This window comes from Canis lupus, chromosome 30 (genome assembly GCF_003254725.2).
Source record: "Canis lupus dingo isolate Sandy chromosome 30, ASM325472v2, whole genome shotgun sequence".
Classification (NCBI taxonomy): Eukaryota; Metazoa; Chordata; class Mammalia; order Carnivora; family Canidae; genus Canis; species Canis lupus.
In genome coordinates, this window is record NC_064272.1 from 39,117,078 (window position 1) to 39,144,808 (window position 27,731).

Sequence of the window (27,731 nt, forward strand, 5' to 3'; positions counted from 1 at the left end):
ATATGCAGTATTCTAAGAATGCATATCTCAATCTAATCACAAGGAAACATTAGACAAGTACAAAATGAGGAATGTTTGGTTAGAAGGAAACAAAAAGGAGGTGGATGAAGAGAGAGGGACTGCATTCTTAAAAAATACTGATGTCGTAAGAGACAAAGAAAGGCAGTGGAAATATTCCAGATTAAAGGAATCCAGAGATCTGACTACTAATTACTACAGTGTTAAAATAAAATCATTAGGTTGATGACGAAACTATAGTTGTGTAAGAGAATATGCCTATTTTTAGGAAATATACACTAAAAAAATTAGGGGTAAAGGACCATGAAGTATATAATTTACCCTCAAACGATTTCGAAAAAAAGTGTGTGTGTGAGAGAGCAAGCACATGAGTAGGAGTATGTAGGTACGTGTGTCAGTGAGAGAGCATGCGTGAGCATGAGTGCATATGCCAGTGAGAGAGCATGAGCATACATGCATGTGTGCGTCAGTGGGTGAGAGAGAGAGAGAGAGAGTGCATGCGTGTGAGCATGAGTGTATGCATCTGCACGTGCAGCTTGCCCAGGAGAGTGTGAGAGCATATATGAATGGGAGAAGTAGGGTAAAATGTGTTAATTATAGGTGAATATGGGTAAAGGCAAAGGATATTTGGGTGTTCTTTTTACTATTCTGTTTATAACTTTTTGTACATTGAAAAATTTTCAAAATAAAAAGTTAAAAGCAAAAACACAAAAACCCTTGCCCTACCTACCTAACAGCGGTTAGTTAATTCTGGAGAGGACTGCTGTTACTTTTGCTTTTTTTCTTTATGCACTTCTGCATTATCTAAAAAAATTTTAAACAATGAGCATGTACTAATTTTGAAATTAAGAAATTAAAAAGAAAAGAGTATGTACAGCTCAGGATCCCTTTATACATTAGAGCTGAAATAATGGAACTATACGCACTGCTTTCTACTTGTTTGCCACCACAAAGAGCTTCAAGTTGCAACTTAATATAATCTCCTCCAAATTTTCTGAATTCAGTTAATTCCCGAGAGTATTTTTCAATTTGGTTTTAGTCTGTTGGGAATCCTTTTTAAAGAGTCGGAGACATAAACGAGATATAGCTATCTTGTAGATGCTGCAAATTCTGGGAACTTTTAACCTCAAGCCACTCTCACAATCATTACAATTGCTTGGCTTTTGTGGCATTTCAACCAATTTGTGGCTATCTTGTCCTTAATTCCTCTCAACTGTAACAAATAGATTTGTTTCAGTTTGACAGTAGTGTTAGTTTCTGTCTTAGAAAAGAATTCAGATAGTTCTTGCTTTATTTTTCATAGGTTAGATTTGCCAGAACTCTAGTTAAAAAAATTTAAATAAAAATCTTACGTGAACAGGAGAATTTTATCAAATGACCTTTTCTCATTCAACTCATGACTTTTAATTTAATTTGGTGGAATAAATTATGTTGATATATTTTTTAATTTTGTAATATTGAATCAGTTTTTACAAAATTCTTATATGAGCACATAAATCAAATAAAAGCGGAGCTGCTTTAGGTTGGGGGTGGGGGTGGGGGTGGCGCCTAGAGTCCCTCCTGTTTGTGTCCCTGCAGCAGATCCTGAAACAGTATAAAAACCAATGTGCTAGAGAAAAGAACTATGGTGAATTCTGCTATTCTGTTCTCCTGGGCCCCATGACAAAACTGAAGAACCAATCATTCATCCTCTTTGCTTTTCTGATAGAAGTATTTATTTATTTATTTAATTTATTTATGATAGTCACACACACACACAGAGAGAGAGAGAGAAAGGCAGAGACATAGGCAGAGGCAGAAGCAGGCTCCATGCACCGGGAGCCCGACGTGGGACTTGACCCCGGGTCTCCAGGATCGCGCCCTGGGCCAAAGGCAGGCGCCAAACCGCTGCGCCACCCAGGGATCCCTAGAAGCTGTCTTTGAAGTAAAATCAAAACCAAGCAAAGATCAGGAATAGGAACAATTACCTGTTTTTCCTCAGGAGGCAGTTTACTCCATTCATTGCCTAACATCCTTGTGATTTCTGGAAATGGGACTTCTGGTCTCTTTGCTCGAAGCTGTTCTCGACGCTCGTTCATGAACCGAACATATCCTGTAAGGGGGGATTTGGGTGCGTTGCTGTCTCGAAGAGGTTTCTTCCTCTTTCTTCCTTTGGACCAACCTCCTCGCTTACTTCTTTGCTACAAGACAAAACAAAAAACCAAACACCAAATATAAAATATGGCCAAATAACAACAATAAAACAAACGAACTAAACAGGATACGAGTTGAATTTTCCTACTATTGAGGGACTGGATTTTCAAAGTTCTCCAAATCTGTCATAGGTATAAATGACTGCCATGCAGTCTTCAAGAAGGAATTCCAAATAGTTCACCTGCACACCCTTTTATGTACCACACTACAAACTGTTACATTAAGGGGCTAATCCTAATTGAGGAGAACAAGGGGTACCATGATCACTTAAGCTTTGGCCTTCATATGCACTTAACAAGTCCTGACTCCTGACAGGAGATATTCTAAATGAGAAATGCTGTGCATACATAGCACTGTGCCAGAGAAGCAGAATCTGTCACAGTAAATCAGAATAAGATGACATACGCACTGAGCAAACAAAGAGATTAGTTGTAGTACAGGGATTAAAAATCATTCATGAAGGATGTTTTTCATTGATACCATTCAAACACCAGTTCATTTCTTACAGCAGATAGCATATAGATTTTTATAAAGTCAGAGATCTTTATATGTTATTAGTTAAATCAAAAGATGAAATCACCTCAAAAAAGTTTAAAGAAAGGCCTGAGGTACTACTGATGTTTTACCACAACCCTTTCTCTCTGTCCCTTTTAATGAGATGCAAACTGCACCACACTTCTGTTTCATGATTTTACAAATACACACAACCTATCAGTTAATAGTGTTATGGATACAAGAATTCTTATTTCAGGGACGAGAAAGATAAGCAAAATGAGACAAAAACATCTAAATATTAATTACAGTACTGTACTCCTCAAAATATATATAAAATGGTGCAATAATTCATCATTGAGCAATTAGAGTATTTGGTATCAGCTTTTCCCCCCGTTTTTGTCTTGTAAACTTAGTAACATTAAAACTACTAAGGATTTTAAGATGTTTAAGAAGCTTCAAGCATTCATTATAATCTTTAAGGATGCTAACATGAAAAACATCAGCTCTTTCAAAATAAGAAAAAAGACAAAATTAACGGTGCTACTCTTTTATGGCTAAAAAAAAAAAGAGTGCCTTAAAACGTGGACAATATAATCAATCATTTGCAAGGAACACTGAAAGTTCAGAAAGGCCATGACTGCCTAGGGCCTAATGGACCTTGGGTGAATTAGGAAAGATGCTCTCTAGGGGAGGGTGAACATCTTGGGTAAATGGTGCGAGTCTTTTCAGTACATATGATTCCCTGCTGCAGGGCTTGGTGTGCAATGTGTGGCCTTGAACAAGTGCACAAGGCCTTGTCATTAATTACCTATTTAAGTCTTCATTCATTCAACAAGTATTTGTTGAACATCTAGTATGATGTAGGTGTAAATTTATTAAATAGGAGGGAAATAGAGTCTACTTGTCTCTAGGTCATTAAAACCGTTAGTATGGTTCTATGTGAAACCATTAATATAGTTCTATGAAGAAAATTCTGCAGAATGTAAGAAGGCCAGAGGATGAACACTTTGATAAAGTCCCTTGCTGACAGCTGATTTAGACATTTCAGAGACTGGTAACAGGAAGACCTGTTTCAGCTTACCTCATCTTCATGTCTCTGTTCAGGGCCTTCTGTTGTATTTGAAGCCTCATTCTGAAGCAACTGACCTTGGGAGAGATCCTCCACAAAATCTGGATTGTTGGTGGATGATGTGGCTCCACTGCTATATGGAACATCTGGGTGGGTTAACCTTAAAAATAATAGGCAGATGTGCCATCATTAAATTATCAACAGCATCAAAAATTCCTGTTTACCAAGATTCAAGACAAATTTCCCTGCCAGCAGAAGCAGAAGCCAGATTTAATTCCCCACCTCATTTGTGTAAATGTAAACAATGTCTCCAGAACAGTTAGAATTAAAAAAAAAATAGTTTCAGGGCTTGATTGACCTAGATATCAAATAAGATAGGCTAAATAGTACCTCCTAAATTTGAAGACCTGAAGATTGTTGGCAATTTTAGGGAGTACACTTTTAGTGGAATTATGGGAATAAAAACCAGATTATAGTGGGCTGAGAAATGAATGAAAGCCGCTGCAGACTGTACTGGAAATGAAAGAAATTATACTTTTCTGACCCTTTCTAGAAAATATAATAGACGATTTTAAGCAGGAGTTTCCTACATTTTTGAGGTCTTTGAGGTCCTCTGAAAAAGGCTAAGAGATCTATGAACTCAATGCCAATCATGTTCTCTGAAAAGAGGTGACATAAGAGACCCAGTTTGATCTCGGGAGCTTTGCTTCCCGGATATTTCAATCATTTGGGATGTCTTTGGCAACTTGTTCTCTCACTGTCATTCTTGTTTCAACAGTGCTATCAATTTTTAAGTTACTAATTCTTGTACATTCCTTACTTCAGTAAAATAGGAGAATGAGGTTAGGGAAAATGTACTGATCCTACGAACCCTGACTGAAATGAACAGGAACCAGAGGGGAGTGGTCACAGGTGTCAAATGCCTTGGAAATGGCAAGTTGGATTAAGACGGGAGGGGAAAAAAAGGGCCTTTTGTTCTTATGAATTGGCACACCCTTCCACTTGTGCCATGGACTCCACAGTGTCTAGCCCACTCAAAAACAGGTTCTCAGTGACTCTGTCTTCTCTGGCATTACCAATTCTTCCCTGTCTATCGGATCAGCCTACTAGGCCTACTAATGTGGCATTTTTACTCTTGTCTTAAAACAAAACAAAATGAAACAAAAAGCACTCTCTTGATCCCACTTCATTTGTCTCCCTTCCTTTGTAGAATTATTTATACATACAGTCCCCCCAAGTTAGGATGGTATGATTTATGATTTTTCAACTTTATGATGGTGCAAAAGTGAAACACACTCAGTAGACACCACACTTGGATTTTTGAATCTGGATCTTTTCCTGGGCTTAGCGATTTGCAGTATGACACTCTCCCATGATGCTGGGCAGCAGCAGTGAGCCTCATGATCACCAGGAAAATAACAGATACCCTTATGACTATTCTGTACCCATACAACTATTGTTTTTTCACTTTCAGTACAATACTCAACAAATAACGAGATGTTCAACACTTTATTATACAATAGGTTTTGTGTTAGATGATTTCGCGCTAATGTGGCTACTCATCTGGTCTTTCAGGCAGATCTTACTTGATTTATCTTCAAAATACACGTAGAATTCTACATTTATCATCAAGCCCCATCCCATGATCTTTGCAACCCTCTCCACTGAGGCTTCGCCCCTACTACTCTACCAAAAATACTCTTGTCAAAGTCACTAGTGACGTTCTTTAAGTCATCATTTCTTGCTTGAATTATTTTAGGAGCTTAACTCATCTCCTTGCTTCAGCCACTGTTCCCTTTATTCTCAATATAACAGGCATGGGGATCCTATTAAAAAGTTAGATCATATCATTCTACTTGAAATCCTCCAATACTTTCCCACCTCACTTGGAGTGTGAGTTAAAGTGCTTACTCTGATCTCTAAGATCCTACACAATCTAGTCCCTTGTTATGGGCCTCACACCAGTGGCATTTTGTTTTTGTTTTTATTTTTTAATTTTTTATTTTTTTATAATAAATTTATTTTTTATTGGTGTTCAATTTGCCAACATACAGAATAACACCCAGTGCTCATCCCCTCAAGTGCCCCCCCCTCAGTGCCCGTCACCCATTCACCCCCACCCCCCGCCCTCCTCCCCTTCCACCACCCCTAGTTCGTTTCCCAGAGTTAGGAGTCTCTATGTTCTGTCTCCCTTTCTGATATTTCCTACACATTTCTTCTCCCTTCCCTTATATTCCCTTTCACTATTATTTATATTCCCCAAATGAATGAGAACATATAATGTTTGTCCTTCTCCGATTGACTTATTTCACTCAGCATAATACCCTCCAGTTCCATCCACGTTGAAGCAAATGGTACACCAGCAGCATTGATATCAGCTGGGAACTCACTAAAATGTAGAACCTCTGGCCCTCACTCAGACTTTCTGACTCAGAAAGTACTGATGTAGCTCTCTATTACCTTTCCCGTGGTATACTCTGCTCCAGCCACACTGGCCTCGTGGCTATTTCTAAAAGGTAGAAACACTCCGAACTCAGGGTAATTTTTACATTCACTCCTCCCTCTGCCTCAAATAATCTTCCCCAAAGAACTACACACTAGCTACCTTACTTCCTTCAGGTCTTTATTCAAGCCACTTTTATTTATTTATTTTACATTTAAAAAAATTTAAATTCAATTTGCCAACATACAGTATAACATCCAGTGCTCATCCATCCCATCAAGTGTCCTCCTCAGTGCCCATCACCCAGTTACCCCATCCCCCCTACCCACCTCCCCTTCCACAACCCTTTTGTTTGTTTCCCAGAGTTAGGAGTCTCTCATCGTTTGTCCCCCTCATTTTTCCCACTCAGTTCCCCTCCTTTCCCTTATAATCCCTTTCACTGTTTCTTATATTGCACGTATGAGTGAAACCTTATGATGATTGTCCTTCTCTGATTGACTTATTTCATTCAGCATCATACCCTCCAGTTCCATCCACGTCGAAACAAATGGTAGGTATTTGTCTCTTCAGATGGCTGAGTAACATTCCATTTTGTGTGTGTGTGTGTGTGTGTGTGTGTGTGTGTGTGTGTATCATATCTTCTTTATCCATTCATCTGTTGGAGGACATCATGCTCCTTCCACAGTTTTTCAAGTCACTTTCAAAGCCTTTCTGAGGCCATCGTATCTAAAACTATACCCCAAGGCCTTCCTATCCCTCTTCCCTGCTGTATTTGTTAATCCACGGTTCTTAACAACATAGTATGTATTTTACTTATTTATCCTGCTTATTGCCTGGTGTCCCCAGTAGAATTTAAACTCTGCGGGGCTGGTATTTTATCTGTTTTATTCATTTCTTAGTACCCAGGATCTAGAACAGTGTATGGCATACAGGAAACACTCAGAAAAGTTTTCTTGAATGAATTGGATTTAGCACCTAGGCAGCTTTTAGAAAAGTCTTGGAGAGCTGTTTTATCTGAATAATAATGTCGGAAGGCAGGTATTAATGAGAAAAGAAATAAATCTGAAGGAAGGAAACAGAATTACAAAGTGTAGTCTATATTTAAAGAGCTCTATAGAATATTAAAATACTTCATCATAGGGATTAGCTAGCACTTCAATCTATTAGTGAATACATTTCTTCCATGGCAAATAACTTCTAAATAGAAAAGATAAAAATTCAAGTGGAACAGAGATTTTCAAGGGAAGAGGGACTATTGCTTTTAGCCCTTTTTTATATCACTTTACATATCTGTCCACAAATACCAAAGAAAGGAGGTGGAGGCAGAAAAGGAACAGAAGTTAGTCAGAGCTCCAGGCATCTTGAATAAAAGAGCCATATTAAACAAATCTGATCTAAAAAAAAAAATCTGACCTTTGGGGAAAAAATTATTTCAGTATCTGTGGGAACTCAAAAAGAAAATGAACTTGATTTTCAGAGCTAGCCCTGTGGCAGGTATGTGTTTAATTGTAACTATGTAATTCTCCTAACCGGGAGGAACCGACGATGCTTCCCAGGTCCACATACTGTTGCTCCAGTTCACAGGAACCAGAGCACCACAAATGATAGGTGAATGCAGATCACAAAGCAGCTTACAATGGCTCTTGCTCTCTTTGTAAAGCATAACAAACATACCTTCTATTTTTATGGTATAAAAAGGTCTCTTTAGCACCTCACACATTGTCAGAGGCTGTGTTGTGAAGCCTAGGCAGACAGGCCCAGTGTCCCGAAGCAGCTGCTTACCCAGTTGCAGCCAGATCATTACTCTCCTTGGAGCCATCTTCATCTGCAAAAAGGGGTGGCAGGGTGGAGCTAGTCATCAAGGTTTCCATCTCTCTAAAAGGAAGAGGGAATAAGAAAATAATGATAATGTCTTAATTACTTCCAGTTGAAGTTCCATTAATTTAAGAGCCAGCCTTCCTTAAATTTATTACCTCAGCAGCAGAATTGAAAATGACCTAAATATTTATTTTCTTGACTTGGACATATCGATTTAAATTCTGGTTACTGGGTTCTTGACTTTGTTCTTACTGACGGACCAGACTAAAAACAGTCAGATTTTTATAAATGGGACCCAGTTTGGAAATTCTTTTTTGTTCATTCAGAATATCTTCAAAAGCATTCTTCATTTTCTGTAAAAATCGTTAAGTAGCATTGTAACCCTGAACAAGTTTTCAATGTCTTTGAGATACAGTCTCACCAGCTTAAACACAGTCAAAATTGCTGACTTGACCCACAGGGTTATTGTGAGGATTAAGCTGAAAGAGCTTCATAAACAGAGAAAGGCTAAGATCGTAAGTGCTTTGGGTATTATTAAAGCAAGGTATTGTTATTATAGCATTATCGGGTCTCTGTCCCAGATGAATCATCCTTAGATTAAATGGTAACAAACTGAGCCCTCCAAAAGGAAATAATGCACAGGAAGTGGAGGCTGGAAGGCATACTGATGTGGTGCAGAGTTAAAGAAACCACATTTCCAGGTCAGAAATATGCTTTTCATCCCCATGATGACCAACGGAAATAGCATGCACCTGGGTGCAGGAAACAACTGAGCTTAATTGAAGGAAACCAAATAAATCACAAGAACTTGAGGTTATCAGACTGAAAGGATAAAAGGACAAAGTGACAAAGAGAGTAATTTCATTTAGCACATCACTACAGAGAAAGATTTTTCCCTTTCAAGGCTTACCACGAAGGGCTTCACCCCACAGAGCTAAAAGCAGCAGCCTCCCATTCATCATTTAAGTGATATTCAAACAAAACATTCAATAGTGACCCCAAATAGTAGCCACTTCAGGGGAACTGTAAACCACTCAAGAGAAAGAGGGCCTCAATCAAACAGGGAGAATTGAGAAGCAAATTATGAGAATTCACTCAGGAGCTGCCTCAGCAGTTATTTCAGGGGCTGCTGCTAAGGAGACCTAGGAAACAGCAATGAAGGGGAAGGCACAGCAGCCCAGGATTCATCCCACAGAGGAGGAGACACCAAGCAGGTGCACATGACTCTGACACCAAATTCTACATGTGTAGTAGAGTCATTTACTTCCAAATTTTTACTTATTTTCTTGTTTTCCCCTCTAAATTTGTTGGTTAGCAGACTAAGTTTCATACACAGCTTAATGTGAAAACAACGCATCTCTGTATGTCTCTTACCCATTGCGGTGGGTAGAGCGTGGAAAGTAGACAGGAATTTTAGGCTCAATCAAAAGTTTATTCCACGTGCAGAGATGCTTGCTAACCCTTCTCAATCCCTTCAAGACATGGGGGCTTCTGAGGGGGCTCTTCACCTTACCCTGATACTCACCTAACCAAAACAAAACAAAACAACAAACAAACAAACCTCTAATCAATTAGATGTTATCCAGCCTAACTGTAAATCATGAGCAAACATTCAAACTGCCAGATATTTACTCCCAAACTTTATAAGGAAGGACTCTGGCTTCTTTCTAAAAGTCTCCCTAAACCTACAAGGCCTTTCAAGAACTTTAAGATTCAGCATCTGAAGCTCCTTGCATCCCTTACATCTCAAAGGCAGGGGGTGAATGAAGTGTCTTGGGATTCACGATGCCAATATGCCCCTTTTAGGGTGCTGCCCAGTTATCTGTAGTCATTGCTGAGATACTGGGAGGAAGCTGGACAGCACAACCTTAGCAACATATAAACAGATCATATAAACAAAGGAAGTTGAGAGAACACAAATTTCTTGCTTTTTTCCCCTTAAGTTTGTTTTACCTCAACCCATATGGCTTCAGATATATTTTCTCTAATGTTATTGAGTAGTCAGGCCCCTAAGAAATGAGTAATAAAGTGGGTGGAAGGTTAAAGGGCCAAGATCAACAAAAGGAAGGAAATGAGGAAAAAGTCCAGTGAAACCCAAAGGCCTCTAAACTAGTCCAGTAAATTGGAAAAGAAAATGATTCCCAAGAACACGGCTGGGATCCTGCAAGAATCTGCTTTCATATGGTCTGTGAGGGGGTGATTCAAACTGAATCACAGCTACTAAGCCACTGATTGCCAAAAAGCCTTTCAGTGTAGCATCTGTGTCTGATAATGTCCCAGTACAGAGGTCACACTGAACTCTGGAATTCTATGTGAAGCACTTAAGAAATGTAATGAATGCTGAGCTGGAAGGGGAGAGAGGAGAAATATGCACAAAGACAAAGCAATATACAAATCTGCAGTTTACATAAGTAAGCATTTCATGCAGATGTTTCCTTGCAGAAGGGACCTCCCAGTGAAGGACCTCTACCTAGAAGTCTCAAAAAACACTATTACCTTGGGGCTTACACTTCGAATGAGGGTCTAGACTGTAGCTTTGAAAATCCAAAAATTCCCTCTAACACTAGCCACTCACCAAAAAAAAAAAGAAAAAAAAAAAAAAAAAAAAAAGAAAGTATAAAACATGGTGCCAGTTTAAGATATTTTCATGACAATTATAAAAATTGTAATAATTATATTAAGCACACTAGGTATTGGCCAATCAACACATTTTCTCCCTGTAGTAAACATGGGGAGCTAAATCACATTCAGAATATTGCTTTGGGGGACACCCGGGTGGCTCAGTGGGTGAGCGTCTGCCCTTGGCTCAGAGCGTGATCCCGGACACCTGGGATCGAGTCCCACGTCGGGCTCCCTGCATGGAGCCTGCTTCTCCCTCTGCCTGGGTCTCTGCCTTTCTCTCTGTGTCTCTTGTGAATGAATAAATAAAATCTTAAAAAAAGAAAGAATATTGCTTTAGTCAACACAGGTGGAGTTTAAGAACTGTTCCCAGGTAAGATTTTCCTACTAGCCCTCCTGACAATAGGGATGACGTCAATGGTGAGACTACCTTATCCCAAACGTGCTGGATGGTGCTGGGAGTCTGATTTGTACTGAGGTCCTCTGGGGTTGGCTCGTTTCAAGCGCCCCTTCCTTACTCTCACAGGTTCAGCCCACGTCCCGGAGTTCTCCTTGGAGACGCTCCACCTTCACTCTTCACCACACACCTCCAGAGCTGACGGATTCTGTCCCTCATTTTCCACGCTGAGAGTCTTATGTAAAACTTCCAGTTCTTTTAAAAATCATGCCGTTTGTCCAACCAACCTCAAATTCAAATATTTCTGACCACCATTCCCTACCATTTCAGCTCTCTCAATTACTTCTACTACCCATGACCTCTAACCACAGAAACCTCTATTCCCTGACCCTTGGTTTTCCCTTCTCTTCCAGCTTAGATTCCATGGCCACATTTCAAATATTCTTTTGTCAACACTCTCAAGTTCTTTGCCTTGCTACCCCTTCTACACCTCGGATGTAGATCAATTCTGAGTTTTAACTCAAGATGGTGTTGTGGAAAAAAGAAATCACAAAGTAAAGGGTGCTCTTGTAAATTTGTCCATCCACAACTAGCTCCTCAACGTTCTCAGCAATCACGTTACATTTTCTCAGGACCTTCTCCAACTGCCATATCAGCGCTGTCAAACTTTCCCAACCAACTCAAACCTAAGTCACCCAAACCCTCCCACTTACTCTCCTCTCTTATACTCCCTATCCCTGACTCAGATCAAGGGCCATCCTAAAGTTGCTTTATTTTTTTTCAAAATACCATAAAACTCACTCCTTAAAGAATACAATTCAGTGGCTTTTATATATTTACAAGGCTATACAACCAACAGCATAATTGACTTTAGAACATTTTCATCACCCCCAAAAGATACTTGGTATCCATAGCAGTTACTCCTCATTCTCCCCTTCCCCTAGGCCCGGGTAACCACTAATCTCCTTTCCGTCTCTATGGCTATTCCTATTCTGAATTATCTCATATAAATGGAATACACAATGTGGCCTTTTGTGTCTGGCTTCTTTCATTTAGCATAAAATTCTTCCAGCTTCATCAAACTGTAGCATATGTCAGCATTTCATTCTTTTCTATGTATGAATAATATTCCATTGCATGGCTATACTACATTTTGCTTTTGCATTTACCAGCTGATAGACCTAGGTTGTTTCTACTTTTGGTCTCTGTGAATAATGGTGTTTATGAACATTTGTGTACAAGTTTTCTTATGGACATGTTTTCAATTCTCTTGGGCATATACCTGGGAATGGAAATTACTGGGTTATATGGTAACTCCATATTTAACATTTTGAGGAATGCTGTTTTCCAAAGCATCTGTACCATTTTACATTCCTACTAACAATATGTGAGAATTCCAAGTTCTCCATATCCTTACCACACTTTTTAGGAATGCTGGGGAAATACCGACTCTAACTGTTCAGCTTTCCACATGGGCTAAGGGAAACCTACAACTCCAGCTCCTTCCAGCCATTCGGTCTTACCTAAAGGGAAAAAAACCTGAGAAACACTGGAGGTTATACTCCACAGGCACAGGCTCACCAAAAGACTGAGACCTAATTATAAGGTTATGAAATGCTTCTCCCTTTATGCCTTATCACTACATCACTGAAGGTATCACGAAATACCTATGTACCACAATTCCTTTTATCTAGTACCCTATGTCTATTTTTCAACAAAAAACTTTAAGGCATGCTAGAAGACAAAAACCCTGGTTTGAAGAGACTGACCAAGTAATATATAGCATGAATACTAAAGTTCTCAGACCGGAATATTTTTAAATTATACGTTAAGGGCTTTAATGGAAAAAGTAGACAACATGCAGGAACAGAGAGTTAATATAATATATAAATAGAGAGACAGACATTCTAAGACTTAATCAAAAAGAAATGTCGGAAATAAAAACCACTGTAACATAAATGAGTATTTTTGATGGGCTTAGTTGACTGTAAAACAGTGGAGGAAAGACTCTCTGAGCTTGATACTACGACAAGAGAAATTTCTATAACGGAAAAGCAAAGAAAAAATGGACTGGAGTAAAAAAAGGACAGATTATCCAAAAATCATGGAATAAATATAAAAGGTGTAAGATACATGTAATAGGAATAGCAGTAGAAGAGAGAAAGGAACAAAAGCAGTACTTGAAGCAACAATGACTGAGAATTCCTCCAAATTAATGTCACACAACAGAGTTCATAGATCCAAGAGGCTCAGAGATTATCAACAGTAAAAGAATAAAGAATAAAGTAAAAAACATACAAAAAAACTATACTAAAAACCTCTTAAACTTCAAAAAGTCAAAGATAAAAAAATCTTGAAGGAAGTCGGACCAGAGGGGAGGCGGAAAGAGGGCAGTGTAAGGGGACCTTCAGCTCACCTTGTCCACCCCCCTCCCCCGCCCCAGACTTGCAGAACAAACTCCACGACTAACCTAATGACTATCGATAGAGCACAGGCCACACTGAAGAGGGTAGGAGAGGCAGAGGTGTGGTATGGAGCCAAACAACTGAAGCTGTCTGCTGGGCGGATGGGAGGAAGGGGGTTTGCAGCTACAAGAGGGAAACAAACCATCACCCTGGGAAGCCTGCACGAGGAAGAGCAATCCCTACAACATTTGGCTTTCAAAGTGAGAGGGGCCAAATTTCCTGAGTTCTTAAAACCAGTGGGACTTGAAGCACAGAATTTAAAAAATCAATGGGCTCAGTTCTGGGAGAGCCCAGAGGGCAATAGGAAGCTGAGTCCCTGCCCTTAAAGAGACATCAAGACAAACAGCCAGAGGAAATATAGCACAGAAGCAGCAGTTTAACTTGTGGCATATGAGTAGGAGAGTAATTTACTCATTCCTAAGTGTGTTCTAGAGGGGCAAGGATCACTGTGGGACTTTTGGAGGAATAAAGGAGCTGGCAGGCACTGCAAGGCCACCTGCAGGAACCAGCATTGGCAGTCATACTCACTACTCACTACCTAACTTGCTTATACCAAACCCTACCTCCTTGTGCTTTGGTGGATCCACCCTTTCCAGTCAAGTTTGCCTCAGTCCCAGTATTGCAAGTCCCCTCCCCAAGGAGACGATGCCAACATTGTATCTTCTAACTCACCTCCTAAGCTGTGTGTTTTGTGGGGCCTCAGTCCTGGTGGCAGTGAAGGGCCTTGCAAGCCCTAGGTGCACCTTGGGTGCATACCGTCTGTAGACAAAACAGGCAAAGAGAGCCTCTGTAGACAACTGAACTGAAGAAAATAGTGGCCAGGACACAACAGAAAGATGCATGCACACAGGAGACACCCTTTAAAGCACCAGGTTCTGGTAAAGAGGACACTGCACTGCAGGGCACCACAGGACCTCGTCTTCATAAGGCCATTACTTTTGGGAGCAGAAGACATATAGCTGACTTTCCTAACACACAGAAACAGAAACAGAGCATTAGACAAAATGAGAGGAATATGTCCCAAATGAAAGAAGAGGACAAAATCACAGCAAGACACCAAAGCTAAATGAATTTAACTAATATGCCTGACAGAGAACTTATTTTATTTTTTTCAAGATTTTATTTATTTATTTATTCATGAGAGAGAGAGATGCAGAGACACAGGCAGAGGGAGAAGCAGGCTCCATGCAGGGAGCCCGATGTGGGACTTGATTCTGGGACTCCAGGATCATGCCCTGGGCCAAAGGCAGACACCCAACCACCGAGCCACCCAGGCATCCCCTGATAGAGAATTTAAAGTAATGATCATAAAGATACTCACTGTACCTGAGAAGAGTGGAGAACATCAGGGAGACTCTTAACAAAGAGATACAAAGAATCACTCAGAGATGAAGAGCACAATCAATGAAATTAAAAGTGCACTAGATGGAATAAATTGCAGGCTAGAAAAAAAAACAGAGGAATAAATTAACGATCTGGAAGACAGAGTAATGGAAAGTTATCAAGCTGAGCAGGTGAGAGAAAAAATATGCAAAATGAGAACAGACTTAGGGAACTCAGTGACTCCATCAAGTGTAACAACATTCGTGTTATATTCTCCCAGGAGAAGAAGAAAGAGACGAGGGGGCAGAACATTTATTTGAAGAAATAATTGCTGAAAATTTCCCTAACTTGGGGGGAAAAAGATATCCAGGTCCAATAGGCTGAGAGACTTGCCCCCATAAAATCAATCCAAGGAGGTCCACACCAAGACACATAGTAACTAAGATGTGAAAAAGTAGTGATGAAAAGAGAATTTTAAGAGCATCAAGAGAAAAGAAGACCGTTATATACAAGGGAAACCCTATAGGGCTATAAGTGGATTTTTCAGCAGAAACTTTGTAGGCCGGAAGAAAATGGCATAATACATTCAAAGTATCAAAAGGAAAAAATCTGCAGCCAAGAATACACTATCCAGCAAGGCTATCATTTAGAATAGAAGGAGAGATAAAGACTTTCTCAGACAAACAAAAGCTAAAGGAGTTCATAATAACTAAACCAGCCCCACAAGAAATGTTAAAGGGCAATCTCTGAGTGAAAAGGAAAGGCCATAAGTAAGAGTAAGAAAGGTAGGAAATACAAAAGTAGTAAAAATAAGTCTATCTGTAAAAAAGAGATTAAAAAAATTAAAGAATGTAAAATATGATATCATATACCTAAAACATGGGGGAGGAAAAGGAGAAAAGACTGGGTTCAAACTTAAGCAACCATCAACTTAATATAGATTGCTTTATGCAGAAGATGTTATTATATATAGACCTAATGGTAATGACAAATAAAAAAACATAGATATGCAAAGAAGAAAGAGAAAGGAATCCAAGTATATCACTAAAGAAAGCCAACAAACTGTGAAAGAGAGCAAGAGAAGGATCAGAGAAGAACTACATAACCAATCACAAAAAAGTATCAAAATAGCAATAAATACATAGCTATCAATAATTACTTTGAGTGTAAATGGACTGAAGGCTCCAATCAAAAGACACAGGATGATAGAATGTATAAAAAACAAGACCCATTTGCATGCTGCCTACAAGGGACTCACTTCAGACCTAAAGACACATGCACATTGAAAATGAGGGGATAGAGAATCATATATCATGGAAATGGATGTCAAAAGAAAGTTAGGTAGCAATTCCTGTAAGGGACAAAATAGACTTTAAAACAAAGACTGTAACGAGACAAAGAAGGACATGCATATAATTATTAAGGGGACAGTCCAACAGGAAGGTATAACAATTGTATTATTTATGCACCAAACATCGGAGCACTCAAATACATAGAACAGTTAATGACAAACCTAAAGGAACAACTCATAGTAATATAATAAGACTAGGAGACTTTAACACTCCACTTACATCAATGGACAGATTATCCAAAGAGAAAATCAAGGAAACAGTGACACACTAGACCAGAGGGATATAACACATGTATTCAGAAATTCCATCTGAAAACAGCAGAATACACATTCTTCTGAAGTACACATGGAACAATCTCCAGAATAGATCATATATTAAGTCACAAAACAAGTCTCAACAAATTAAAAAATACCCAGCTCATACCATGCATCTTTTCTGACCACTATGAAACTAAAAATCAACCATAAGAAAAACATCTAGAAAAAGCACAAATATATGGAGGCTAAGTAACATGCTACTAAATAATGAATGAGTCAATGAAGAAATCAAAGAAGAAATAAAAAATTACAGAGAGAAATGAAAATGAAAATACAATGCTCCAAAAATTTTGGAATGCAGGAAAAGGAGCTCTAAGAAGGAAGTTTATAGCAATATAGGCCTACCCCAAGAAACAAGAAAAATCTCAAATACACAACCTAACCTTATACCTAAAGGATTTAGAGAAAGAACAACAAACAAAACCCCAAACCAGAAGGAAGGTAATAATAAAGATTAGAGCAGAAATAAATGATATAGAAACCAAAAAGACAATAGATCACTGAAACTAGAAGCTGGTTCTCTGAAAAGATCAATAAAATTGATACATCTCTGCAGCCTCAAAAAAGAGAGAGGCCTCAAACAAAATCACAAATGAAAGAGGAGACATAATAACCAATACCACAGAAATACAAATGATTTTAAGAGAATACTGTGACAAATTATATGTCAACAAATCACACAAATCTAAAAGAAATGGGTAAATTCCTAGAAACATATAACCTACCAAAACAGAATCAGGAAGAAATAGAAAATGTGAGCTACCAAATTGAGATTGACTACCAGGAATGAAATTGAATCAGTAATTAAAAAAACTCCCAAACAAAAGTCCAGAATCAGCTTCACAGGGGAATTCTATCAAACATTTGAAGAAAAGTTCATTCTTACTCATCTCAAACTTTTCCAAAAAATATTAGAGGAAAGAAAACTTCCAAATTCTTTCTGAAAACCAGTATTACCTGATGCCAAAATCAGATAAAGATACCACAAAAAAGAACTACAGGATGGTATCTTTGATGAGCACAGATGCAGATATCCTCAACAAAATACTACCAAACTGAACCCAAAAATACATTTAAAAAAGTTGTTTACCACAGTCAACTGGGTTTACTTCTGGGATGCAAGAGTGGTTCAATATTCACAAATCAATCATAACAATAAGAAGAAGGGTAAGGGTGCCTGGCCTGACTCAATTGGTAGAGGATGTGATTGATTTCGGGGTTGTGAGTTGCACCCCCTTCTTGGGTGTAGAGATTACTAAAAAATAAAATCTTAATGAAAAGTAAGAGAACAGATTAAAAAAAGGTCATTTCGGGCAGCCCAGGTGGCTCAGCGGTTTAGCGCTGCCTTTGGCCCAGGGCCTGATCCTGGAGACACAGGATCGAGTCCCACATTGGGCTCCCTCCTGCATGAAGCCTGCTTCTCCCTCTGCCTGTGTCTCTGCCTCTCTCTCTCTCTCTCTCTCTGTGTCTCTCATGAATGAAAAAAAAAAAAAGAAAGAAAAAAAAAGAAAAAAACCCCAATCATTTCAATAAATGCAGAAAAAGCATTTGATAACGTACGACATTCACTTATGATAAAAACTCTCAACAGGAAATATACCTCAATGTAATAAAGGCCTGATATGAAAAATCCACACCTAACATCTTACTCAATGGGAAAAATTGAAAGCTTTTCTCCTAAGGTCAGGAACAAAAAGAGGATGTCTATTTTTACCTCTTTTATTCAATATAGTACTGGAAGATCTGGCCACAGCAGTCAGACAAGAGAAAGAAATAAAATACATCCAAATTGATGAGGAAGAAGTAAAACTTTTACAAGTTGCAGATGACTCCACCAAAAAACAAAAATTGAACTGACAAATGAATTCAATGAAGTCACAGGATACAAAATCAAGAACTCTGTTGTATTTCTATACAACTAATAATGAAGCAGCATTTACAACTGCACCCCAAATAATAAGATACCTAGGAATAAACTTAACTAAAGAGGTGAAAGGCCTATACTTTGAAAAACATAAAACAGTAATGAAAGAAACTGAAGTTGATATAAAGAAATGGAAAGATATTCCATGCTCATGGATTGGTATATGTGCTGCTGAAGTGAGCACTGCTCATGGACTGGAAGAACAAATACTGTTAAAATGTTTATACCACCCAAAGCAATCTATACATGCAATATAATCTCTATCAAAATAGCAACAGTATTCTTCATAGAACTAGGACAATGCTAAAATATATATAGAATCACAAAAGACCTCAAATAGCCAAAGCAATCTTGCAAAAGAAAAACAAAACTGGAAGTATCTGAATTCCAGACTTCAAGTTATATTACAGAGCTACTGTAATCAAAACAGTATGGTACTGGAACAGAAATAGAACAGAATAGAAAGCTCAGAAATAAACCCACAATTATATGGTCAATTCATCTTTTATAAAGTGGCAAGAACATGAAATGAGAAGAAGACAGTCTTTTCAACAAATAGTCTTGGGAAAACTGGACAGCTACATTAAAAGGAATGAAACTGAACCACTTTCTTACAATATACACAAAAATAAACTCAAAATGGATTAAGGATCTAAATATGTGATCCGAAAAACATAAAAATCCTAAGAGAGATAGCCTTCTAGATATGTCTCCTGAGGCAAGGGAAACAAAAAAATAAATTTTGGGGGGGACTACATCAAAATAAAAAGCTTCTGCATAGTGAAGGAAACAACAAAACTAAAAGACAACCTATTCAATGAGAGGAAGTATTTGCAAATGACATATCTGACAAAGTGTTAGTATCCAAAATATATAAAGATCTGATATAACTCAACACCAAAAACCCCAAATAATCTAATTTAAAAATGAGCAGGGGATGTCTGGGTGGCTCAGTGGTTGAGCTTCTGCCTTCGGCTCAGGGCACGATCCTGGGGTCTGGGATCGAGTCCCACATCGGGCTCCCTGCATGGAGCCTGCTTCTCCCTCTACCTGTGTCTCTGCCTCTCTCTCTCTGTGTCTCTCATGAATAAATAAATAAAATCTTTAAAAAAAAATGAGCAGAAGACATGAACAGACATTTCTCCAAAGAAGACATCCAGATGGCCAAGAGACATACGAAAATTTGGTCAACATCAATCATCATCAGTGAGATGTAAATCAAAACCACAATGAGATACCACCCGGCATCTACCAGAATGGCTAAAATACAAAATTCAAACAAGTGTTGGTGAGGATGTGGAGAAAAAGAAACACCTGTGCACTCCTGGTGGGAATGCAAACTGGTGCGGCCATTATGGAAAACTATTGTTTTCCAATAATGGAAAACATTTGGAGGTTCCTCAAAATGTTAAAAGTAGAACTACCCTGTGATCTAATAATCACACTACTGGGTATTAACGAATGTGAAAACAGAAATTTGAAGGGATATATGCATCCCTATGTTTACTGCAGCATTATTTACAATTGCCAAACTATGGAAGTGGCTCAAGGTCCATCAATAGATAAATGGATAAAGAAGATGTGGTGTATATATACACAAAGGAGTATTATTCAGGTATAAAAAGAACAAAATCTCATCATTTGCAACAACATGGATGGATTTAGACAGTATAATGCTAAGCAAAATTAGCTAGAGAAAGAAATATATATGATTTCATTAATGCAGAATTTAAGAAACAAAACAAGCAAAGAAAAGAAGAGAGAGAGAGGCCAACCAAGAAACAGACTCTTAACTATACAGAAAAACTGATGGTTACCAGAGGGGGTGGGGGTGGGAGGGTTGGTGAAATAGTTGAAGGGGATTAGGAGTGCACTTGTCTTGATGAGTACAGAGTAATGTATGAAAGGTTGGGTCCCTACACTGTATACCTAAAACTAATAGAGCACTACATGCTAAGTACACTGGAATTAAAAAAATAAAATTGATCCTCTCACATCTCCTGAGGGGGAAGAAGGAAAGCCAGGCCCCTAAAAATATCTAACCTATAGAAGCAAATATAAGAATTATATCTAATCTCTCCTTAGAAAGTATGGAATGAAGAGAGTGGAGTGAAATACTTGAAGTGTTGAGAGGAATAAAAAAATAGCCTAAATTTCTATACCCTGTCATATCAACTTACAAAAGGGAGAAATAGACTTTCACAAAGAAAAATTAAAGGAATTTGTTTCCAGTATACCTGTCTTGAAAGCAGAGTTGAAAGCAGTACTTGAAAGTAAAGAAAAATAAAGTTCTTTAGAAAGAAGAAAAATGACACCAGTCAGAAACTTGGATCCACATATGGAAAGGAAGACCACTGGAGAATGAATAAGTGAGGGTAAAATAAGATCCTTTTTCTTTTCTTTTCTTTTCTTTTCTTTTCTTTTCTTTTCTTTTCTTTTCTTTTCTTTCTTTTCTTTTCTTTTCTCTTTTCTTTTTTCTTTCTTTCTTTCTTTCTTTCTTTCTTTCTTTCTTTCTTTCTTTCTTTCTTTTTTCTTTCTTTTTCTTTCTTTCTTTCTCTTTCCTTTTTCTTTCTTTCTTCTTCTTTTTTTTTTACTAATGAGAGACAGAGAGAGAGAGGCAAAGACACCGGCAGAGGGAGAAGCAGGCCCCATGCAGGGAGCCTGATGTGGGACTCGAACCCAGGTCTCCAGTATCATGCCCTGGGCTGAAGGCAGCACTAAACCGCTGAGCCTCTCGGGCTGCCTTATTTTTTTTATTTGTAACTGATCTAACAGATAATAGCTTGTTTAAAGTAATAACAGCAACAGTGTATCTGATTACGTATGCTTACACACAAGCACACACACACACAGACACCTACGTACAATAAATGGCAGCAATGATAGAAGGGATGAGAGAAAAGAATTAGGAGTATTTTGCTATTATAAGGCATTTGAACTACCCATGAATGGTAAAAACCCTAGAATTAAACACCATGACCAAGTAAGACTTATCCTGGGTATGTAATGCTGGTTCAACATTCAAGAATCAATTAATGTAATCCATCATATCAAAGGATATAGAAGAAGAAGCACATGATCAGATACAGAGAAGTGTTTGATAAAAATCCAAAACCATTTATGCTAAAAATTCTCAGTAAACTAGGAATAGAACTTCTTCAAGTTGATAAAAAACAATAGCTAACACCATATTCATGTTGAGAAACTCAAAGCTTCTCCTCTAAGATCAGGGACAAGGGAAAGATGTCCACCCCTCACCTCAAAAGCTTTCCAACATCATAGTGTAAGTCCTAGTTAATGCAATAAGACACGAAAAGGAAATAAAAGGTATATTGGTTGGGAAGGAAGAAATAACTCTGTTCACAAATGACATGATTGTTCATATAGAAAATCTGAACAAATTGACAAAACCTCCTCAAACTAATAAGTAAGTATAGCAACACTGCAAGATATAAGGTTAATATCTAAAAAGTAATGCCTTCCGGGGTGCTTGGCTGGCTCAATTAGTTAAGGTCTTACTTTTGGTTTCAGCTCAGGTCATGATCTCAGGGTCATGAGATCAAGTCTCACATTGGACCTATGCTCAGCTTGGAGTCTGCTCTCTCTTTCTGCCCCTCCCCTTGTGCATGTTCTCCCTTTCTCTCAATAATAATAAAAAAAAAGACCTAAAAAAAAAAAAGTTAATTGCTTTCCTATATACCAGCAATGAATGAGTGGGATTTGGAATTAAAAACATTACGGGGCACCCCCGGTGGCGCAGCGGTTTAGCGCCGCCTGCAGCCCGGGGTCTGATCCTGGAGACCCAGGATCGAGTCCCGCGTCAGGCTCCCTGCATGGAGCCTGCTTCTCCCTCTGCCTGTGTCTCTGCCTCTCAGTCTCTCTCTCTCTCTGAATAAATAAATTAAAAAAAAACAAAACTTAAAAACATTACGATTTATATTAGCATCATACTTAGGATAAATTTAACAAAATATCTGTAAGACCTATATGAGAAAAACTATAAAACCCCAATGAAAGATATCAAAGAAATAATAAGTGGAGAAATATTCTATTTTAATGAACAGGAAGACTCAATAGTGTCAAGATGCCAGTTCTTCCCAGCTTGAGCTATGGATTCAACTCAATTCCAGTAAAAATCCCAGCAAGTTATTTCGTGGATATAAAAAAGGTGATTGTAAAGTTTACATGGAGAGGCAAAAGACCCAGAATAGCCAACTCAATATTGAAGGAGAAGAACAAAGCTGGGAGACCAGCATTACCTAACTTAAAGATTTCCTTTTAAGTTACAATAATCAAGATAGTGTGGTATTGGTAAAAGATCAGTGGAACAGAATAGAGGGCCCAGAAATAAATCCATATAAATACATTCAACCCATCTTTGACAAAGGAGCAAAGGCAATACAGTGAAGCAAAGATGATCTCTTTACAAATGGTGCTGGAAAAAACAAACATCCACATGAAAAAAAAATCTAAACAGACCTTATACCCTTCACAAAATTTAACTGAAAATGGATCAGAAACCTATATGTAAAGTACAGAACTATAAAGTTCCTATAGGCTAACACAGGAGAAAATCTAGATGACCTTGGGTATGGCAATTATTTTTTTAGAACAACAAAGGCATGATCCATGAAATATAGAATAGATAAGCTGGACTTCATTATTATGAAAAACTGTTCTTCTAAAAAAGACAATGTCAAGACAATGAGATGACAAGCAGACAAGCCACAGATTTGGAGAGAGTACTTAAAGAAGCCACATCTGATAAAAAACTATTATCAAAAATATACAAAGAACTCTTAAAGCTTAACAGTAAGAAATAAACAACTCATTTAAAAAATGGGCAAAAGACTTGAACAGACTTCTCACCAAAGAAGATATACAGATGGCAAGTATGCATATGAAAACATGTTCAATATTACATGTCACTAAGGAACTGAAAATTAAAAAACAACAATGAGATAATACATAGCTACTAAAATGATTAAAATCTATAACACTTGACAACACCAAATGCTGATGTGGATTTAGAACAAGAACTCTATCCAAATGAATGCAAAAATGGCATAGCCACTACGGAAGACTGGCAGTTTCATATAAAACTATTCTCACCAGCAATTGAGTTCCTTGGTTGTATGTATGTATGTATGTATGTATTTATTTTATTTTAATTTTTATTTATTTTTTAAAAGATTTTATTTACTTATTCATGAGAGACACACACAGAGAGGCAGAGATACAGGCAGAGGGAGAAGCAGGCTCCATGCAGGGAGCCTGATGCGGAACTTGATCCCGTGACTCCAGGATCACACCCTGGGCCGAAGGCAGGGGCTAAACCGCTGAAAGCCACCCAGGGATCCCCTCCTTGGTATTTATCTAAAGGAACTGAAAACTTATATCCACTAAAAATCTGCACATGAATGTTTAGGGCAGTTTTATTCATAACATCAAAATTGGGATGTAATCAAATGGATAAGCAAACTGTAGTAAATCCAGATAATGGAATATTATTCAGTGCTAAAAATCAATGAGTTATCAGGGTGCCTGGGTGGCTCAGTTCGTTAAGTGTCTGCCTTTGGTTCAGGTCATGATCCCAGGGTCTTGGGAAGGAGCCCCGCGTGCTCAGGGGGGAGTCTGCTTCCCCTTCTGACCTTCCCCCTGCTCATGCTCTTTACACACTCTCTCTCAAATAAATAAAATAAAATCTTAAAAAAAATAAATGAGTTATCAAACCATGAAAAGACATGGAATAAACTTAAATGAGTATTACTAAGTGAAAAGGCTACATACCATAGGATTCCAACCTTATGACATCCAGATTACACAAAATATGGAACAGTAAAAAGATGGGTGACTGCCACATTAGAGGGGAAGTAGGGACAAAGAGGCAGAACACAAAGGATTTTTAGGGTAGTGAAACTACTCTGCACAATACAACAATGGTGGATATGTATCATACGTTTGTCAAATCCCATAGAAGGTACAACACCAAGAGTGAACTCTAATGTAAACTACGGCTTTGCAGCTTCACTGCAAGACCGCAGTGAAGCTCACTGAGTGTACAAATGCATGACATTGGTTGGGGATGTTGATGGTGGAGGAGACTGTGGCATGTGTGAGGACAGGGAATATATGGGGATTCTTGTACTTTCTGCTTGAGTTTGTTGTGAACCAAAAACTGCTATAAAATACAAAGTTTATTAATTTAAAAATTACCATAAATATTATAGATTTAATATGTTATAATTATATAATTTATAATAAGATAGTCCTGCTATAAACATGTTTAAGAATAAATACAACTGATTTTTTTTTAATTTTTTATTTATTTATGATAGTCACACAGAGAGAGAGAGAGGGAGGCAGAGACACAGGTGGAGGGAGAAGCAGGCTCCATGCACCGGGAGCCCGATGTGGGATTCGATCCCGGGTCTCCAGGATCGCGCCCTGGGCCAAAGGCAGGCGCTAAACCGCTGCGCCACCCAGAGATCCCACAACTGATTTTTATATGCATGCAATTTAACCAGAGTAAGGTGGAAGCACAAAGACTTACTAGAGAGCTTACTAGACTTACTACCAGCTGTGAACATTAAGCTAAGAGCAGTCAGTAGGCTGTAGGCATTAATCAGTATGTTTTACAGAGGGAATAAGAACACTGGCTAATCCCATCAGGCAGTTAACTGGGGTTCAGTTAAGTGAAATTCAGTTAAGAACTCTTTCACTGTAGGTTTTGATATGGAAGACAAGAAGGAAAAAGATAAACACTTTTTTGGGGGATGGGGAAGTTAGTATGGAGCAGGTAACTGCAGTATACATATAAAGCTTAGGGTTACTTCAATCCCACGACCCCAGGATCATGACCTGAGCCAAAGGCAGAGGCTCAACCGCTGAGCTATTCAGGCGCCCCTCTATTCCTAAAATCTAGAGCCTAGGCTCCTGTAAGTATAAATATTACTTATAAATATATAGATACATATATATACCCCCACACATATATGTATATATACATATATTTAAAATTTATTTACTTTAGGGAGAGAGAGCGAGCGAGTGAGCGAGCGAGCAGGGGGAGGGGCAGAGGGAGAGGGATATTCTCCAATAGACTCCCTGATGAGTGTGGAGCTGCATCTCAAGACCCTGAGATCATGACCTGAGTGGAAATCAAGAGTCAGATGCTTAACCAACTGAGCCACCCAGGCACCCCTATTATTAATTTTTAAAAATGCTGGTAGGGTAGTGTAAGAATTAAACAATAAAGAAATGGATTCATTCACTCAACAAATATTTATTGAATATCTAACATTCTAGGCACTTTCTACGTATGGGGGATACAAGCAGTGATCAAAAGAGGCAAAAATCTCTGCCCTCACACAGCTCAGAGTATACTGGGACAGAGAGACAAAAAACAAGATTAAAAAAAAGTAAAATGAGTAATGCCACATAGTGGTAAGTACTAAGAAAAAATATATAGCCAGTAAAAAGGCCAGTAAGAGTGCAAGGGAAGAGTTTAATTGGAATTTTATTTTATTGTACTACTTTTAAAATAAGATTTTATTTATTTATTAGAGAGAGAGAGAGAGAGAGGCAGAGGGAGAAGCAGGCTTCCTGTGGATATGGGACTCAATCTCAGGTTCCCAGGATCATGACCCAAGCCGAAGACAGATGCCTAGCTACTTAGCCACCCAGGCGCCCCTTAACTGGAATTTTAGAAACCAGGAAAGACTTCACTGAAGCCCAAAGGAGATGAAGGAGAGAGCTACACGTGTATGTGAGGATAGAGTGGTCAGGGCAGGGGGAACTAAAGTGAAGGAGGATCCTGAGTGTGGCTAAAGGAGGCAAATGTAGCTGGACTGAAATAGAGGCAAAGATAGCAGATAGAGGTCTGAGAGCTGACTGGGGACCAGAGTGCATAGGGCTTTGTAAGTCATAGTAAGGACTTTGGCTTTTTACTCTGAGATGAGAAGTCACTAGAGGTGAGTAAATAAGATGTGGTATACAACATTTTTATAGGATCACTTTGGCTGCTGTTTTGAGAACAGAATGAAGAGTGGAGAGGGTCAAGCGTGGAAGTAATGAGTTCATTTGAAAATCTACTGCAAAAATCCATCTCAAAGATGATGGTGGCTTGGATCACAGTGGCAGTAGCGCAGGTGGTGAGAAGTGGTTAGATTCTTTTTTTTTTCTTTTTAAGATTTTATTTATTCATGAGAGACACACACACAGAGAGAGAGAGAGAGAGAGAGAGAAAGAGAGAAGCAGGCTCCACGCAGGGAGCCTGATGTGGGACTGGATCCCGGGACTCCAGGATCACACCCTGGGCCAAAGGCAGGCGTTAAACCACTGAGCCACCTGGGGATCCGCTATATTCTTGATATAGTTTGAAGGTAGAACCAATTTCTCAGTTCAAATAACTGAAAAAAAAAAAAAGGAATAAAGCCTAAAAGCTGTGGCCTGCATATATTTCAACTGTAGACTCATAACCTGTTTAGTGATAAAGGGTGGGCTATGCCAACAATATACTACTTGCAATTTTTATGAGTTAAATATTGTAGTGTTTTTTGGGGCCACAAAAGAAATAATCCGCCCTCATTTAATGCAAATGCTTGTAGAGTTTATATTTCACCAACAAATATTTGTGGAGCACCCTTACTGTGTGATCAAGATTGTGCTTGGCGTCAAGCGGTACGTAGATTTGCTTTACATAATTTTATAATCTGTTATGGTCCGTGGCCTAGAGATACTGTTCTTTTTTTTTTTTTTTTTTTTTTTTTAGTATTTTATTTATCTATTCATGGAGAGAGAGAGAGAGAGAAAGAGAGAGGCAGAGACCCAGGCAGAGGGAGAAGCAGGCTCCATGCAGGGAGCCCGATATGGGACTCGATCCCGGGTCTCCAGGACCAGGCCCTGGGCTGAAGTCGGCGCTAAAACGCTGAGCCACCTGGGCTGCCCAAGATACTATTTTCAAAACAACAAGAAGTGGAAGAAGAGGCCAAAAGTAGAAATAAATATAAATCTTCATCTTTGTGACTTTTGAGGTAAAAGTTTTACAAACTTCTGAGTCAGATATTTTCTTTTAAAAACACAGAAGTATTAGATCATCAAAGAAACCACTGTTTAGATTTCCTTCTAGACAGTTTGATTACTGTATATGAATTTTTCCCTTGCAACGGAATTTTGATGGAGAATTGTTATCATTAGGACACAGAATGTGTTGTGAGAAAAAAGAAGAAAACCCAAACATCTAGAAATAGTGTTTCCTAACAGGTGTAAAGCACTGCAATAATATAGGGAAAATAAA

At 38.5% G+C, this 27,731-nt stretch overlaps 1 protein-coding gene and 1 long non-coding RNA gene across 5 annotated transcripts in view; one reads left to right on the forward strand and one right to left on the reverse strand.

Moving 5' to 3' along the window:
• The window catches only part of HMG20A (high mobility group 20A), a 77,265-nt gene that overhangs the window by 16,529 nt on the left and 33,005 nt on the right, over nucleotides 1–27,731 (reverse strand). For all 4 annotated transcript variants that reach the window (XM_035709074.2, XM_025472102.3, XM_025472103.3 and 1 more), the window contains exons 2-4: nucleotides 8,001–8,093; nucleotides 3,788–3,935; nucleotides 1,986–2,198 (exon numbers count right to left, since the gene is read on the reverse strand). In XM_035709074.2, the coding sequence (XP_035564967.1) occupies nucleotides 1,986–2,198; nucleotides 3,788–3,935; nucleotides 8,001–8,089 (450 nt within the window). In that variant the 5' untranslated portion in view covers nucleotides 8,090–8,093. The remainder of the gene's footprint in view (nucleotides 1–1,985; nucleotides 2,199–3,787; nucleotides 3,936–8,000; nucleotides 8,094–27,731) is intronic.
• LOC125754074 (uncharacterized) overlaps nucleotides 1–27,731 on the forward strand; it is a 41,586-nt gene that overhangs the window by 5,392 nt on the left and 8,463 nt on the right. The window lies entirely within an intron of this gene.